Source organism: Haliotis asinina, chromosome 1 (genome assembly GCF_037392515.1).
Source record: "Haliotis asinina isolate JCU_RB_2024 chromosome 1, JCU_Hal_asi_v2, whole genome shotgun sequence".
Taxonomy (NCBI): domain Eukaryota; kingdom Metazoa; phylum Mollusca; class Gastropoda; order Lepetellida; family Haliotidae; genus Haliotis; species Haliotis asinina.
The window spans coordinates 34,365,440-34,381,407 of NC_090280.1; the positions used below are offsets into that span (position 1 = coordinate 34,365,440).

The 15,968-nt window shown below is 40.3% G+C and overlaps 1 protein-coding gene and 1 long non-coding RNA gene across 2 annotated transcripts in view; both read left to right on the top strand.

Moving 5' to 3' along the window:
- LOC137278584 (nectin-1-like) overlaps window positions 1-10,426 on the top strand; it is a 95,016-nt gene extending 84,590 nt beyond the window's left edge. Inside the window, exons 2-5 of the mRNA XM_067811047.1 lie at window positions 4,524-4,874; window positions 6,028-6,351; window positions 7,550-7,621; window positions 10,297-10,426. Coding sequence (XP_067667148.1) covers window positions 4,524-4,874; window positions 6,028-6,351; window positions 7,550-7,621; window positions 10,297-10,391 — 842 coding nt within the window. The 3' untranslated portion in view covers window positions 10,392-10,426. The remainder of the gene's footprint in view (window positions 1-4,523; window positions 4,875-6,027; window positions 6,352-7,549; window positions 7,622-10,296) is intronic.
- Window positions 10,427-13,721: 3,295 nt separating this feature from the next.
- Window positions 13,722-14,828, top strand: LOC137278594 (uncharacterized). Its single transcript, XR_010956667.1, has 3 exons — window positions 13,722-14,056; window positions 14,090-14,108; window positions 14,243-14,828. It is a non-coding gene; the product is annotated as an uncharacterized lncRNA (long non-coding RNA).
- Window positions 14,829-15,968: the final 1,140 nt, after the last annotated feature.

The window sequence follows — 15,968 nt, forward strand, 5'->3', positions numbered from 1 at the left end:
GTTGTTTGAACTTCAACCCGCTGCAAATACATGCATTGTATTCACACGCAAAGCCTCACAGGACTGAAAGTGTTGGGTTTTTTTCACTAGTTTGCTTATGTTGTATTTTCATAGCTCTTCGTCTTACAACTAAAACATTGAGTGCGGCGTCAAATGACATTCTCTTGTCTGAGTGTACCCGTTCGTGAAGAGCTCTTGCTATCAGCCAAATTTCGGGGCGGTGTGATAGCCTAGTGGTTAAGATGTTCGCTCGTCACGCCGAACACACAGGTTCGATTCACCACTTAAGGGACAACGTGTGAAGCCCAGTTTTGGTGTCCACCGTCTTGACATTGCTGGAATATTGCTGGATTATTGCTGGAATATTGCTAAAAGCGACGTAAATCCACTTACTAGATTTCACCAACGACGGACTACTTTCACAATACTCACAAGAACACACCTTCATTTACCGCACCAGTGACCAAATAGTGCGTCTGTCTTTAAATAGATACAAATAACCTCCGATTTGCATTACATTAATCAAAACAATATTTTAGGAGATCATCAGAATCACCAATCACCATAAACATCAGTCATTTGACCCTTCAAAAGAAATCTCGTTATGAGAACAAGACTACTTTGGAGACTACGAGAGTGTGCTTCGTCCTTGTTCACAAACTGGAGATCCGTCTAAATGGAGGAATTTTGGAGCACACAAGGGTCCCATTCTAACCTAAAACAACAGCGCTGTAAAGCACTTAAGCTCTAACAAAAACGATCAAATAAGGCTGAAGCAAAGTACCAACCAATTTCCCCGTGTTTAATCAACGTTGTTAATTACCCGTCACTGCTAACAGGTCTACTGAAAGAGATCGGTGCGCTAATGTCGGGTGCGTGCGCGGAAGAAAAGCCCAGTTAATCCCCTCGCTCAGTCGCTCGTGCTTTGTGATCAGGCTGATGCTCGTGGTTGACAGATCTACCTCGACATCACTGGACTCACGTTCCTAGGAAATTAATCCTTCTGTGTTTGGATTGAATGTCTTTTATCTACACATAATACTGGTTATCAGATCGATATCAGGGACTGACATCTGTCAACGATACGTCAGTTTAGAGTGCCTGTTCCAGAGAGAGTTATCTGCCCTTGGCTGAAGTCTCGACCTAATCGCGTGTCATACTTTGAGGTGACACTAAAATCATTTCCGCTACGTTTCATCCGCAAAGCGGTATTTTTTTACCTTGCTACAATGTTCGGAGAATATGAAAAAGCGGAATCCAAACTGACAGACTACATATAATATTAAATTATAACAGGAGCGTGATTTATCTGAATCAAATATTTCTTTGGCATAAGCGCAACAGTCAAATGTCAAATACCACGTTATTCTTAATAAATGGGGCATGTTGTTAATGACGGGTCTGTCTTTCGAGTCTCCCACTAATGTCCATACTTTTTGTACCAGATGTGCCCATTATGAACTCCAGGAATAGCCGTTGTTTTATCCCGCTTTGAATGGTATTTCACACATGTTTCACACGTACGTTTATCATTTCGGAATGGTGAAGATCCCAATTTGAACTGAACTTCAGTAACCCCTGCTTGTAACATGAGGCGACCAATGGGGTCAGGTGCTCGGGCTCGATGACGTGGTTGTCAGATGTCATGATATCCTACTTTCGTAGATTTTTGCTCAGGCTGTTCATCACTGGATTGTCTGGTCCAGACTTGAACAGAGTCCATATTCCATACACCTGGAATATTGCTGAGTGCGGCGTCAAAGAAGAAACATATAGTGTAAGACACGGACAGGGGAGACGGCACAAGCAAGTTACCTCCCTTTACCAATTGCGTAGATCGATTCTCATGAAGTCAGACACTGGGTTGACTCAATATTTAAGGACAGACGTTAAATAGCTGGAATAAGGCTGAATGAGGCGTTAACCAACAATCAAACCAAAACAGATTGTTACTTGTGTCGAACTTCGCTCACACTACCGACCTTTGTTTTCCCTGCTCCGGAGTCAGACTTGGGGTAATACTTTGTGTCCACACATTGTACATTTATGTTTGTACATTTGGGAGCATGTTCACACTATCGATCACTGATCTGTTGTATTCACACTCGTTTTGTTTCAATACCTTTAGATTAGGGGAACACTTTTTGCTGCACCGACCACCACTGGTTTGTCTAATCCAAAGTTGACGGTCATTATATATCATTAATTTGAAAAAAAACAAAACAAAACACGCTCGAGCTATCGACCTCAAGATTGCATTGTCAAGGCCCGAATACTGTCAGTGTACGTCTCTGGGAAACACAAAAACCCTATACACCAGTTTGCATCAACAGTCGGGCTTGCTAAACGTGAGACCGAGGACAAGGAAGTCCTACAACATCTCACTGTCATACACATACACAAAAAAACAAAGTGTCTGCTGGAAAGGACAGTAATATGTTCAACGATGTGATTTGTGCTGGTTAACGCGTCGTTCACGTCACGTGGCAGCCATAGCTGCAGTTAAACGCGTCCGAGGCGTGAGTTATTGGGTCGGCCCCGACACAACGTCACCACACGATGCACGCACACACGCCTGGATACACGATTATCTCCGAGGCAAGTTCAGTCGTAGGTCTGTCTGAGTCCGTTATTGACGTTCCAACAGTAGAACACTTTTAGTTGGGTTAAAGAAACGTCTTAACGCCTCCGAACGTCTTGGAGTATCCAGAAATCAGTCACACTCTTCCCGTTCCGCCCAACTGGAACTCGTGTGCTTGTAACTTGCTCTGCGATTTTGTCATGCTCTGACCTCTGAGTGAGTGGCTTTAGTTTTACGCCGTGGTACATCATTCCAGCAATATTACACCAGAAATGGACTTCACACACTGTACCCAGCTGGGGAATCGAACTCGGGTTTTCACTGCGCCGAATTTACGCTTTAACATCTTTCAGAACGATTGCGTGTCAAAGTTCCACTGGGTATTCTTCATGATATCAGTCACTGGGTTGTCTGGCCCAAATCTGCATTTTAAACACAGAAACTACTCTGAGTGAATCATGTTTTTTTCTTTAGTTTGTCTTCGTCCCTGGACATCAACACATGATATTGCTGTCTGGGAATAATAGTCCACACTCGGAACTTTTTGGCAATGAAGTTCTAAAATTTTTTTGTCAAAGGTCATAAACCGTCCACTGTGACGCAAAGACACATACAGTTTACTACGGCGTAAAACAGCATTCACAATCTGTTTTCATATTCTGTAACAATTTGCCCCAAGTCTGGATGCAGTATGGTTTGGTAAATGAGAAAGGAAACCGGTGTGAATAATGGCCCGTATGTGTCTGGATCACTTGTAACACTTTTGCAGGCCGCACTTATTTACCACGTTTACTCATGATAATCTGTGACCTCAAAAGAAGACATAAAACCGCCATCCAAACTTGCAAACTTAAGAGTCCAATAAAGAGCAATAGCCTTACATCATGATTAAACGATGAATGGGATTAAAAGCGAGCGGGAAAGTTTATGTCAAATGCGGAAGCTTGAAATCCTTGACTGTTTCCTGCCAGAGTGTTGAATTCAGCGGGTCGACAAGTACGTGGTTCAGAAACCGCAGCCTCTATAAACACCCGTTGCATGTCTTTCCAGTTTGATACAGTGAAATCGCATGCGAGAAATGGTTGACTTGGTTTAAATTATACATAAGACAATTACGACAAAACACTTAAGGGGAGGGTTTCTTAATGGTTCACTGAACTGAACGTACTTTATCTTCAAAAGGATTTCAATATGTGTATCTTTGTTGAAGTAATTGTTCGTTCCTTTTAATTGTGGAGAGTGACTATGTACTAATTTGATTCTACAAGCACAAACGCACGATCGGCTTGTCAAGATCAACGTGTATCTGATTGTACTATTAACGGTAAATTAAGCTGTCATTAGGTCAGATACGTGTTCCGTGTCAACGATCACGCGAGGTTTGTCAGTGTGGTTGTAATAGGCTTAAAAGTAAAAAGAAAAGCGTCCGCTTCATCGGTGTTTGTGAATGGCACTCTGAAGTTAATTTTGAACGTTTGGAGAGAATGAGTGATAATGGATTTCCGCCGCTTTTAGCAATATTCCAGCTGTTTCGTGGCGGGGGCCACACATTGTACCCATTTGAACAATCGGAGAGACGAGCGAATGCTTTAGCAGTAGGCCACCCAAGCACCTGCGGTTGTGTTAAATCTGGCAAAACCGGAAGTAATGCTACATAGGTCCTTTCACCTTTAATACAGTGTTTGATTGTACATCGTGACAGTTCACCATAGTGAAGGGCAGTATTATCCAGTTAAAATGCACAAAAATTAAAAATATTTAACATGCAACAACAACCAAAAATATAGTAGAAAAAAAACAACAAAACGTCAAAATACAAGACGCAGTAGAAAGAAGAAAAAATAAAATAGGCTGTAAGGAGTGGCTTGTATTTTCAAGTCAACCTCCCACTGAAACACCTCCTTCAACATGCTGTATTTCAATGATGTGTTACTTTTTACAGGTGATTTTGAGGTGCCGGATGCTGCCGAAGGCTACATAGGTCAAAGCACCACACTTCAATGTAGGCTGGAAGGCTATCACAGGTGGTATGTCATTTCTTGGATCCGAAGAGCGCCTGACGGATCCGAAGTTACGATCGTGCGCTTACCGGCGGATTCCAAGACACCGGAATGGGCGCCTGGCGTGGATTATTCCTTTAAGTCTCGGATTAGGCAGAAGATCACTATTGAGACAGAGCTGACGGAGTTTACGCTTGTGTTGAGGGACTTGCAGTGTTCGGATCGGGGGATGTATGTCTGTAAATATGTGGGGACGTCAACAGTGCAGAAGGTGTTGCATCTGTCTGTAAAAGGTAAAAAGTCCAGAGAACCTTTTATGTATGTTAAAGGTAATCTGAAGCGAAGGGACCCTTTTATATATGTTAAATGTAACCTGAAGTGAAGGGATCATTTTAGGTTTGTCAAAGATAATTTGAAGTAAAGGGGTCATTTTAGGTTTGTTTAAGGTAATTTGAAGTCAAGGGATCATTTTTGTCTGTCAAAGGTAATTTGAAGTCAGTGGACTCTTTTTAGGTCTGTTAAAGGTCATGCGAAGTAAACCGATTCATTAATGTTATTTAAAAAGTTAATTTGAAATGAAGGAGTCATGTAATGTCTGCTGAAGGTAATTAGAAGTCATGAGACTTTGTTATTTCCGTGAAAGGTAATTTGAAGTGATTGGACCATTTTATATCTGTTAAAAGTAATTTGAAGTCAAGGGACCCTTTTATGTATGTTAAAGGTAATTTGAAGTAAAGGGGTTCAGTAATGTAGGTTAAAGAAGGTCATTTGAAATGAAGGGACCCTTTTATGTCTGATAAATATAGTATGAAGGCCAGGGACCTTGCGATGCCTGGTCAAGACAATTTGACCTAAGAGGATCCATTATTGACAGTTGAAAAGGTACTTAGAACTGAAGTTTGCCTTTAACGTCTGTTAAACATAATTTGGAGTGAAAGGATTGATAAATCTCAGTTGGAAGGAGAAATGAGTGTAGTGTATCTCAGCAGCACTGTATCTTGTATCAGGTATTAGGTGAAAACACGACATCATTTTGTTCCAGAATTTCGGCATCCTTGGATGTATTATGAAACACGAGAATGATAAAATGTAACATGCAACATGTAAAATTTGTGAAAGACATTTTGTTCCAGTTTAAATCCCGTTATGGCATTCGTGTCTCTCGTCATGCCTTGCAGCGTAACATCGAATCATCCATCTTTTAGAGATAGGGGCCTGGTATGTGCCTTTGTCAGCAACCTATAAGTCTGAGTTCGACTCCCAAGATCGGTGCAATGTTGGATGTTTACCTATTGCCTTCGCTTTTATGTGCCTGCATATACGCTTAAAACGGGATGATTTCTAAACGGAGAGTCTTTTAAATAGCATGCTGATGTTATGTTTTGTTGTTTCCTTCTTTTCTTCTTTCCTTCCTCCTTTATTCCATTCTGTTCTGTTTTCTTTCAGTTGACGCCACGCGACCATCCATCCATTATAACTACCTGGTCATACAGGTTAACTCGTCCTTAATTGTCGATTGCAAGGCCAAGGTCGGATTTCCACCAAAAAAGCTCACTTGGCTGTACAGGCCGAAAGGTCATGACCGTTTTGAGGTCATCCCGAACAATCGGCCAGTGAGAGAACTTAAAAACAATGAGTGCGATATCTACGCTACGCAGCCACTGGAAATATTTGCGAATTCGAACGCAACAGGTGTTATTTACAGATGTGCTTACGAAGGAGAATATAACAGGAGTAATATGTTCGATGACGTTAGTGTACATTTACCAGGTGAGCTGAATTATACAGTATTTCATTATTTTTTCTCTTATTTGACTTTTCCTTTTTCTCATCTTTATTTTATGTTTCTGTGTAATTGCATGACCCTTAATTTATCATACGTTTGTGTTCTGTGATGTTGTGGGCTCTTGTGCAAAGAGCACAGGTCACAAAATCAGTTAAAGTTAAGCTACTCGATAGATAACTGTGTTTGGCAGTTGGACTCCTGAGAGTCTGGCGATTCCGTTTGGCCACACAATGAAGCATGTTCAACACATGTGTCGTCAGCCTAATCAAGTGAGTTGTTTAATGCTGTCTCACCCAGCAGTAAGTTGGTACCCGGCGGGATGAGATTACGCTTAATCTTCAATCGCCGACTCAGTTGTATTGCACACAGGGTAAAAATGTTAATGCTTTAAGCATACACTTTGTGTATAGAGGTTAGTGCAGTGTAAGAGAACATATTATAAGGGCCTGAATTATCGCGAGGCGTTACTTCCGGTACTAAACTGTTCCCGTTTCCCTTTGCGCGCACCAATTTGCGATATGCGAGAATGGGCCCAGCTTACCTCCGGTACCAGATTTCCGGTGACAAGCGAACATGCACGAATCATGCATTCTGGTTCGATCCAGTTTTGGTTGATCAAATCCGACGACTCGTAATATAAATTACCGGAACTATCAACAAGCTGCGTGTAAAAATACCGAGTGCGGCGTTGTTTCACATTTGCATAGCGATGCTCGTGTTATTGATCACCCAACTGTCTGGTCCAGGCTTGGTTATTTACAGACCACCGCCATATGCCATATATCACTTCTAAATATCATTCAAACAGACGGGACCACGTGATATTTATTGGTGGTGTTTGGCTCAGCATATTTTCACCGGAAACTAGAAAGAGAACATCTGAAAGTACAAGTGTACCTGTATTTTTTACCAGAATTTCACCCACAATGCAATACAAAGCTTGCAATACAAATTATACCCTTCCGAACCAAATTACGCCCCCCAAAATCAAACCCCTTGAAATCAAACCAGTATTAATTCCCCCAAACCAGATTTTAAAGATAACTTGAAATCACATAAATGGTGATGCGAGTCATTGTATTTAGTATTTCCATGAAAAGGACACCTTCCATTTCACTTATCATTCAGAGCTGCACCAATTAAGGGAGAGGCTGTTATTCTAATTTGACCTTAATGTTTCAGCCGTAGAAGTTAAACCTGCTACGGAAAGACACGATTGTGTGAAGACTGGATCTTGTGCCATGGAGGCAGTAGGTTAGTACCTCTACCGACAACCCCGCATTACATCATTTGTGGAAGAGTGAGTTGTCCCCCCTGATTGCGTTTCAATATTTCCAGTCTCGGGAGATAACTAATACTTATCAAAATTGTAAATATCCGTCCAGCATACTTATTTTGTAGATGCATTCCTTTGGTTCTTTCTAATTTCGATATTAAAAACGATCAATGATAATTAATTCAGTTAACCGTTCAGTGTATGTCCTTGTCTAAGTGCTGTTCAAGTTGTATTTCAGCCCAGCATATTTCACGTGTCACATAATATATGATAAAAACCTCACTAAGGTAACAGCAGCCCGGCAATAATACTGCCACATGTTTTCATATTTCATAAATATGTCTCATATTTTGACGCGGAATATTGATCTTCCGCAATCCACGCTTGTCGGAAGAGACGACTAACCCAATCGAATGGTGAGGCTCACTGCTTTGGTTGGCACATGTCACTGTATCCCAGTTTGACAGATGCTCACTGGATTGTTTTTTCTAGATTGGATTATTTACATACCACCGGAAAATATACTGGGAAAATTTTAGTGCGGCTTTAACCAACCACCCGATCAAACAAACAAACAAACAGCCAAACAAACAAACGACCATTTATCTATATATTCCATTCCACTTGGGTTCGTTTTCAATTTGTTCTGCTGTGAAAATGATGTCATTCATTCCATGACCCAGCGTTAGCCTGTGGGTACTGTCTCACAAACAAAAACATATTTAACATATTGATCATATACCGGAAGGTCCCAGTGATACTTTCTCGTGGCTTGTAGTACTGTTCGAAATAGAAAATAGCTGATTGTTTCACGTTTATCTCTACAATTTATGTAGTTGATATGGGAAATATCTGTTAAAGTAAGTTCAGCCTAACTACAGTTCCAGTGGTAGGGAGATAAGAAGCGCGAAAAAAGACATTACTGAGAAGGGATTAGTGCAGAAATGAGCAATGCGGAGTTTTTGTAAGGTCAAAGCGACTTATTTGGAACAGGCCATGGCTTTATGCAAGTTGAGTTGAGTTTGGTTTTACATTACATCCAGCCATATATAGTCACGAGATAAAGTGTGCATAAATTAACATTCGAAGTCAATGGTCCAAAAGCGTTTTGTTTTATACACATATATTTTCATTTCACTACCTTCCAAAACATAAAATTTATACCAACAAATATAAAAGCAAGCAATTCGTTATTCTCTTTACAACATTACAATTTACGATACAGATCCACTTCCCGCGGGTAATATACTATCAGATGAAGAAAATCACACAAGAAAATAGATCTTTCAGATTTCTCGCATCATTGTGCGAGTTCCTTGCAGTCGGAAAGTTTACACAGTAAAGCAAAATATGCTTGAAGGTGAACGCTTCATCGCAAGAGACACACATGGGAGGTCCATCCCCATCCGTTTTCAACAGATAGTCATGAGTACAACGGCTGCGACCAGTACGACATCGTCGTAAAAATACTTCATGCTTGAATACTTGAATGACAACTCAAGATCATATTTTTACCAGTTGTATGCTTCAGTTCCTGAAGTTTAGGGGATCAGCAGTGAAGATAAAGGTTTGTCAAGAGCTGCTTTAGCTGCAGCATCGGCCTTTGTGTTACCTGCTATGCCGACGTAACCTGGCAACCAGCAGAGGACGATGTCGCATTGGCCAGTAGAAAGATCGTTGTACAGTCGTGAATGTTTAGGAAGACAGGGTGGCTTCAAGTAACATTTTAGCGTGCTTGAAGGCAAGATAATGAGTTTGTAAAAACGATGACGTTTTTCGAGTGGTTCTGGTGTTTAACATAGGTCAAAGCTGTAAAGATGGCTTTTGCAAATTAGTCTGTGATGATATTGTGTTACAAAGGGCACATTTTAAATGATCATCTTGAAGATAGACTTCGCTTCATTAAAATCGATAGCTGACGTAAAGATAATAACTTTTGTACTGAAACTATTACGGGTGTAGCTACCATTCAGTCTCTCTATCGCTAAAAACGAAACGGGTATAGGAGCGAACGTCTCAAAAAGCAGGACGGACGAATACATGTATCAGCTAAGATATGATAATCTCATAGGGGAATTAAAGTAGGTAAATATACGGCGTGTCCTAATATATATATCAATGTCCAGCCATGCCACCTATATATTTTGAACCATTTAATACGAATCGGATGCTTTTCTGTGGCTATCGGGTTTCACACTCTTTTACATATCTTAACATGAACTTCATGAAAGAAAGACACGTTACATGTTAATTGATAGATGAGACATATTCAACATGCATGAAAAAGCACAAAATATCTGTGGATGACACCATGTGCCAGTAGGCAGAGCATGCATTTCGTGCCAGATGAGTCTACGGTCGTACCAGGCTGAGTGACTTAACTATCATCTATAGACTGATCTATTATTTTCGGCAACTATACGTACTGTTTACGTTTTATTTCCCCCGATTTTACTAGTCAACATTCTTTTCTGAATATTCTCATACGCATCCCACTAAATGCCTAGTGAGACAGACGTGAGGTATATTGACATGTTATTTTTGGAGTTGTGCAAATATCAGGGATACAGAGTGACAGCCTAAAAATAGTTTGTTTCTTTGGTTTTGTTTTTTATTTACGATACTGCCTTAATAAATTGTCTTAATGTTTCAGTAGAAAGCGACCCAAATCGTGGATCGAGTTCAACGCCTACAGTACGTCTGACAGTCATGGTGGTTTTGTGTGTGACATCCCTGGCCTGTTTGTAATGTATGAGTGCACAAGTTAAAACTTCATCAGCCTTCACGGGCTTCATCTACACGACAGACACCAGGTGTCTGGTGTTCAATGGTACCACGCCATTCGCGACGGCATACAATGTTGTATCTCGAAGAAACGACGTTGCCAACGATTTTATGAACAGTTTGGGTAGAAATACAGTTTTCTGACATTTACAGTGAAATTTCGTTAACTCGAAAACGATTAAGGTGATTGAGAGTTTCAGTTACAGGCACTACTGATAACCCGAAGTATTCGATGTCTTCTGGTCTGACTTACGCGAGATTTCACTGTAATCAGCTGTCAATATATTGATTTATTATGGAGTATCCATTCAAATAATAATGAACTTCGTCATGTCCGATGTTTGTAAGTTTGGAAAATATCAGGCATTTCGATTTAAGGACCGAGAGTCGATCACTTGTGATCTTTGATTCCATTAGCATCCAGAGATGGATATTCTAGAGTGTAACAGAACCACGGATGTGATAATGACAAGAACTCGAAGTATGCATTTTATTGTCGGTCGAACAATAGTTATTCTGGGTCCCGATCCGCAAAGCAATTATAACTTTTCGACCAGTCGTAAGTCTGGTTTTATCATATGCCTGCGAATGTCGTAGCGCTACGAACGTATTGTAGATCGAGATCCTGCAAAATAACTTTGAGTATTTTTCCTCGGGTGATAGCAAAATGTGTTCGTCGGGTGACTATTTATCTTTTCCGGAATGTACTCTGGGAAACAAGTAACGGAACAGATAGTGGGACAGTGTACCTCTTTTGCAGATTTTTGCACGTGATTGAAAGTCGTAAAATTTAAAATAATATTAGGAACACTGTGATGAAGTGGTATTAACTGATTTGTTTCCCTCTGTATTTGTTGTATAACGGAAAATACTGGTATTGGCAGTTTTCAAGGAACCAATATTTACATTTTCAAGAACAATTTACATCGTATGATTTGTTTTCATGTGGAATTGTAAACATTTGAAAATATGTCAACAGCATAGATATACAACATATATAGACAACATATACGGTGAGTCGGTCGGGTGAATATTTGCTTTCATATGCCAGACATCGATAGATGTAAAGAACAGAAAGTAACAACGCCTGTGTCAGAAACAGACTGCGACAAACCAAGGTCGTTAGCTCATATTCGGTTTGTTTGTTTGGGTATCTTGCCTCAGGTCGTCTTGTAACAACATATTCAGTAAACTGGTGTTACATCTCGACAGCGCCTGTACGTTTCGTTATACCGTTGTTCGTTATACGCGTATCGACTAAAATGCACTGCAAGTGGTCGGGACGAAAACGAAACAAAGCAAAGACCAACGAACATTAAAGAAAAACGTTCGTAACATCCGTCAGTTCGGTTGAAGCGTGTTCGTTATAAAGGTAGTTTACTGTGTCTATTTGAGTAAAACAAACACGAGTACTTACGTGAACCACCCCTGCACCATTACTGTGAAGTATATATCTTTTTAAAACATCAGATCTATCTAAGATCGAGTTTTTATCAAAAGGCCTGTCTGACCAGCTTGTTTCACATCCGCGCTCGAAGTTAGCCTTCCGCGATAAGAGCAATGTACTCGTAATATTTATAGATTATAATGAGTCGATGTAAAGTTTGTTGGGCCTGGATGGATGCTTTTTCTTGGAGTTTTATGTTGTTTTACGTTTTACTCTTCATGAGGCTTGTCACTATGGAAGCATAATCATAGAATATTTCCGTTTAGATAGGGTTGATCAGCGGAACTCATACTTTTTAAAATATTACTTTCTTTGGTTAATCCGCATTCAGAATATTCCAGGTATATGACAGACGCTTGTAAATAAATGAGGAGTGAGATCTAAAGTTGATTCTGTTCATACCAGTAGTGAATGGGTACCCGGTGGGATACGTCGAGTGATTGTTAATCTAGCACCTCAAAAGGGAGCATGAGTTAACCCGGGTAAAACTGCGTTAGCCCCTTGAGCGTGCACAAATGCGCTTGATAATTTTCTGACAGGGCTTGGGAGGCCTCCTTAACACCAAGTTGGTGGCTGTGTAATCGTCTCTGGAATGTCGTTAATGAGGAATTCGAGAATTTCAGGTCAATATATTTGTCACGATTGTTTTCATTTTTGGCCGACTCAATATTAAATTCTACAACATATGCCCATGGTGATGATACAATGCTATAGAGAACAATTATGAAAGTAAATACATGTATACAATCATAATTAATGAATGTAATTCAATATTAAAAATCCTGCAGTTCTTTCTCGTAAAATGATACGTGAGTATGTGGCTTCACAAACAGGCACGATGACCCCCTCAACGGTGTAAGAGAGCTTATTTTACCAATGCTGGATCAGGTGTGAAAGGGTGTGGAGGTATTGACATAATATCATAACTTCCAGCCATTGCTCTGCATTTGCGGAAAGATCAAGTTAACAGGCTTCGGGAAGATAAAGAGCCTCGTGAAAAGATGGCATATTTTTTTAGGTTAAAAACTCAAAACGCTTGTAGTGAATAACGAAGTCATGCATATATGAGTACCAAGATCATGTTTAGACACATTCTTTTACAAACACGTTTTCAGGAAGTGAGGCCAACTACCTTTGGGCTGAAGCAGAGTTGTTTATTGTAAAGTTTGAATATTGTCTGGAAGAATTAGACGATACAAACATTCCCGACCACTCGAGATATCAATGGTCTAACCCCAAGGCTATGCTGCTGGACATCCTATATTACATCGTACGTGTTTCAATCTGTGCCTGGGTAATAATGGTTCTATGCTGTATTCGGATTGACTCTTACAAGCGGAACGGCTTCGCTCAAGTATAAGCCATCGTTACATTATCATGCTCTACGGATTATCCCTTATGTCATTAAGGGACACTATGTACACCTGTGGTTGGGGGCTAAGCAGTGAAAAAAATATTTATACGGCGGTGTTGTATTTGAAATAGCTATCACCGTGTTTCGGTGTTTCAGCAACTATTTTTACTCTGCTAACTTTTGTAATGTTTCCGTCAAATCGAATTTTAAAATGTATGGTTCCTTTTGCCTGTAAAATGCCTCTGGATTTGATCTTCATTTGCCTTGGGATTTCATCAGTGTTGGGGCAAGCACTCGAGTCCAGAAGCAATATACGGTAGTAGCAGCATTTATTAAATCTAAAGATATAAATTGACAGTTTATGCCACAAATGTACAAGTGCGTGCTCCGTGTTGATAACATATCCTAGTTCTGGTGCTTGAATAAGTCTTATTTGTGGTTTATAGGTGAAGCTATCAATAGTAGCGTCTACTCAAGACAGGCATATTTTGGAAGCAGGTGTGAGTTCAGATAGCATTCTGGGCAGGTGTTACAAGACATGTGTTCATTACATGCAGACCCTATTTGAACCATGCGTGTATTCAAAAGGTAGGTGTTTATTTGAACTAAGCGTGCATTCAAGGCAGGTGTTTGTTTGAACCAGGCGTTCATTCAAGGCAGGCGTTATTTGAAACAAGCGTGCATTCAAGGCCTGTGTTTTGCTTGAATATGGCGTGTATCCAAGGCAGCTGTTATTTGAACCAGGCGTGTAATCAAGGCAGGTGTTTACTTGAATCAGGCGTGCATTCAAGGCATGTGTTTATGTAAGGCAGGCGTTATTTAAATCAGGTGTGCAATCAAGGCAAGCGTTATTTGAATCAGGCTTGCCCTCAAGGCAGTTGTTATCTGAATCAGGTGTGCATTCAAGATAAGGCGTTAATGTTACAGATATGCCTTCAAGACAGGTGTTCAGATGAACCAATCATCAGAGCGTTCAAAGCAGGCATTTATTTAAACAAGGCAATTAAGGCATAGGTTTACGTAGGGAGGGAATACACTCAGGGCGGATGTTTATTATGGGGAATGCATTCAAGGCAAATTTTATTTTAGGTAGGTAATTATGTAAACTAGGAATAACACGTTGCCCATTTGTACCCAAACTTGAACGCATTATATGGAAAGCGAACGTAAAGTCTCAACTTCGTTATCATCATCATCATCATCATCATCATCATCAGTTCGCTACTATAAACAACATGTCGATAACCTCATTTTGTCGTCAGTGCGATGTTGTGCCGATGTGACAAAGATGCCTTTTGACTTACAGACCACTGTCAATGTAATCTGTAAGCTCAGTGATCGCATGCCACACCCATTACGTAATGGCGTATAACTATAGTAATACATTAATGTGTATTAATTACGAAGTTGCATGTATATCTACTCTTGGTCATATTATACGCATAGGGTGATCATGTAAGTATAATAGGTATGCAAGTTGATATGTGGGTATCACTAACACTAAGACCGGAAATAGAGATCACATATCTATTCTACACGTGTATGACCTTGACACAGTCTCTTGAGAATATTTGCCTCCAAAAGGTGTCATACAGGATGCCATCGAGCGTTTAAGCCAAACGGCAGTATTCAGCTATTGTCAGCGTCCTTTATGGCAACGGTGATATTTGCATTATGGTTATTCTCTAATACGCATTTTGGTCACGCATTAGTATGGAAGCCTTTTGGTATCGCTCCATGACATCCTTTAATATGCGCTATTTATATTCCACTCGTTTGTGTCACATCTCCAGGCAGTGTAGAATGATTAACATATATTATGTGCGATGTCGGTACCATGATTATGTCACACCGACAAATTTGTATTATAATTTTCCTTTTGTTAAATACCGGCAAGAGAAAATTATCAGTAAACGGAATAGTGAACATAAAACACACAGCGCACCCTTGTTATTTGGAATGAGCTGTTGGGTTTGAGCAAGGTTTTGAGTAGGCTTTGAACTAAGACATGTACATTATCACTATTCGAAAAAATGAGTGTGGTTTTACGACGTTTTGGACATTATTTCATCAAAGTGTCAGTGGAGATACAACAAATGAGCGTCGCATATTTTACCCGTATATGGATTCGAACTCGTGATTTCGACGTGAGGGGTGAACGCGTTTAGTGCAAGGCTGTCCCTCAGTTCCTTAAATTATATACGTGGGCAACCTAATACAACTCACATTGCCACCTCTCATTTATTGTGAATGGGTGAGTATGGTTTTACGCCGTTTTAGCAATATTCCAGCAATATCACGGCGAGATACCCCAGAAATAGGCTTCACACTGCACTCATGTGGAGAATCGAACTCGGGTCTTCGGCGTGACGAGCGACCACTTTAGCCACTCTGTTACCCGACCGTCTATCTCATTTATAGAAACTTCATCCTGAAACATGCACTGTATTATACGTCCATTTTGTCACTGCATAAATCAGCGAATGTCATCATACGGTGATTCCCTGTGTCAGGGGGATCTCTTCTCTATAACGTCTTTACAAGCTTGACAGTGGATCTCTGCCATGTTTCAATGTAACGCGCAATATGTGTCCAAATACATCGTATGCGTTTAAGATTACCTGTGGATATTTTAATCAATGCCAACACATCGTTTCATATTGACAAACGACACAGTTTGTACACCCCAAGCGTTAGTGTAGTTTAGTTAGAAATATGCATGTACTCAAACACAATTTTA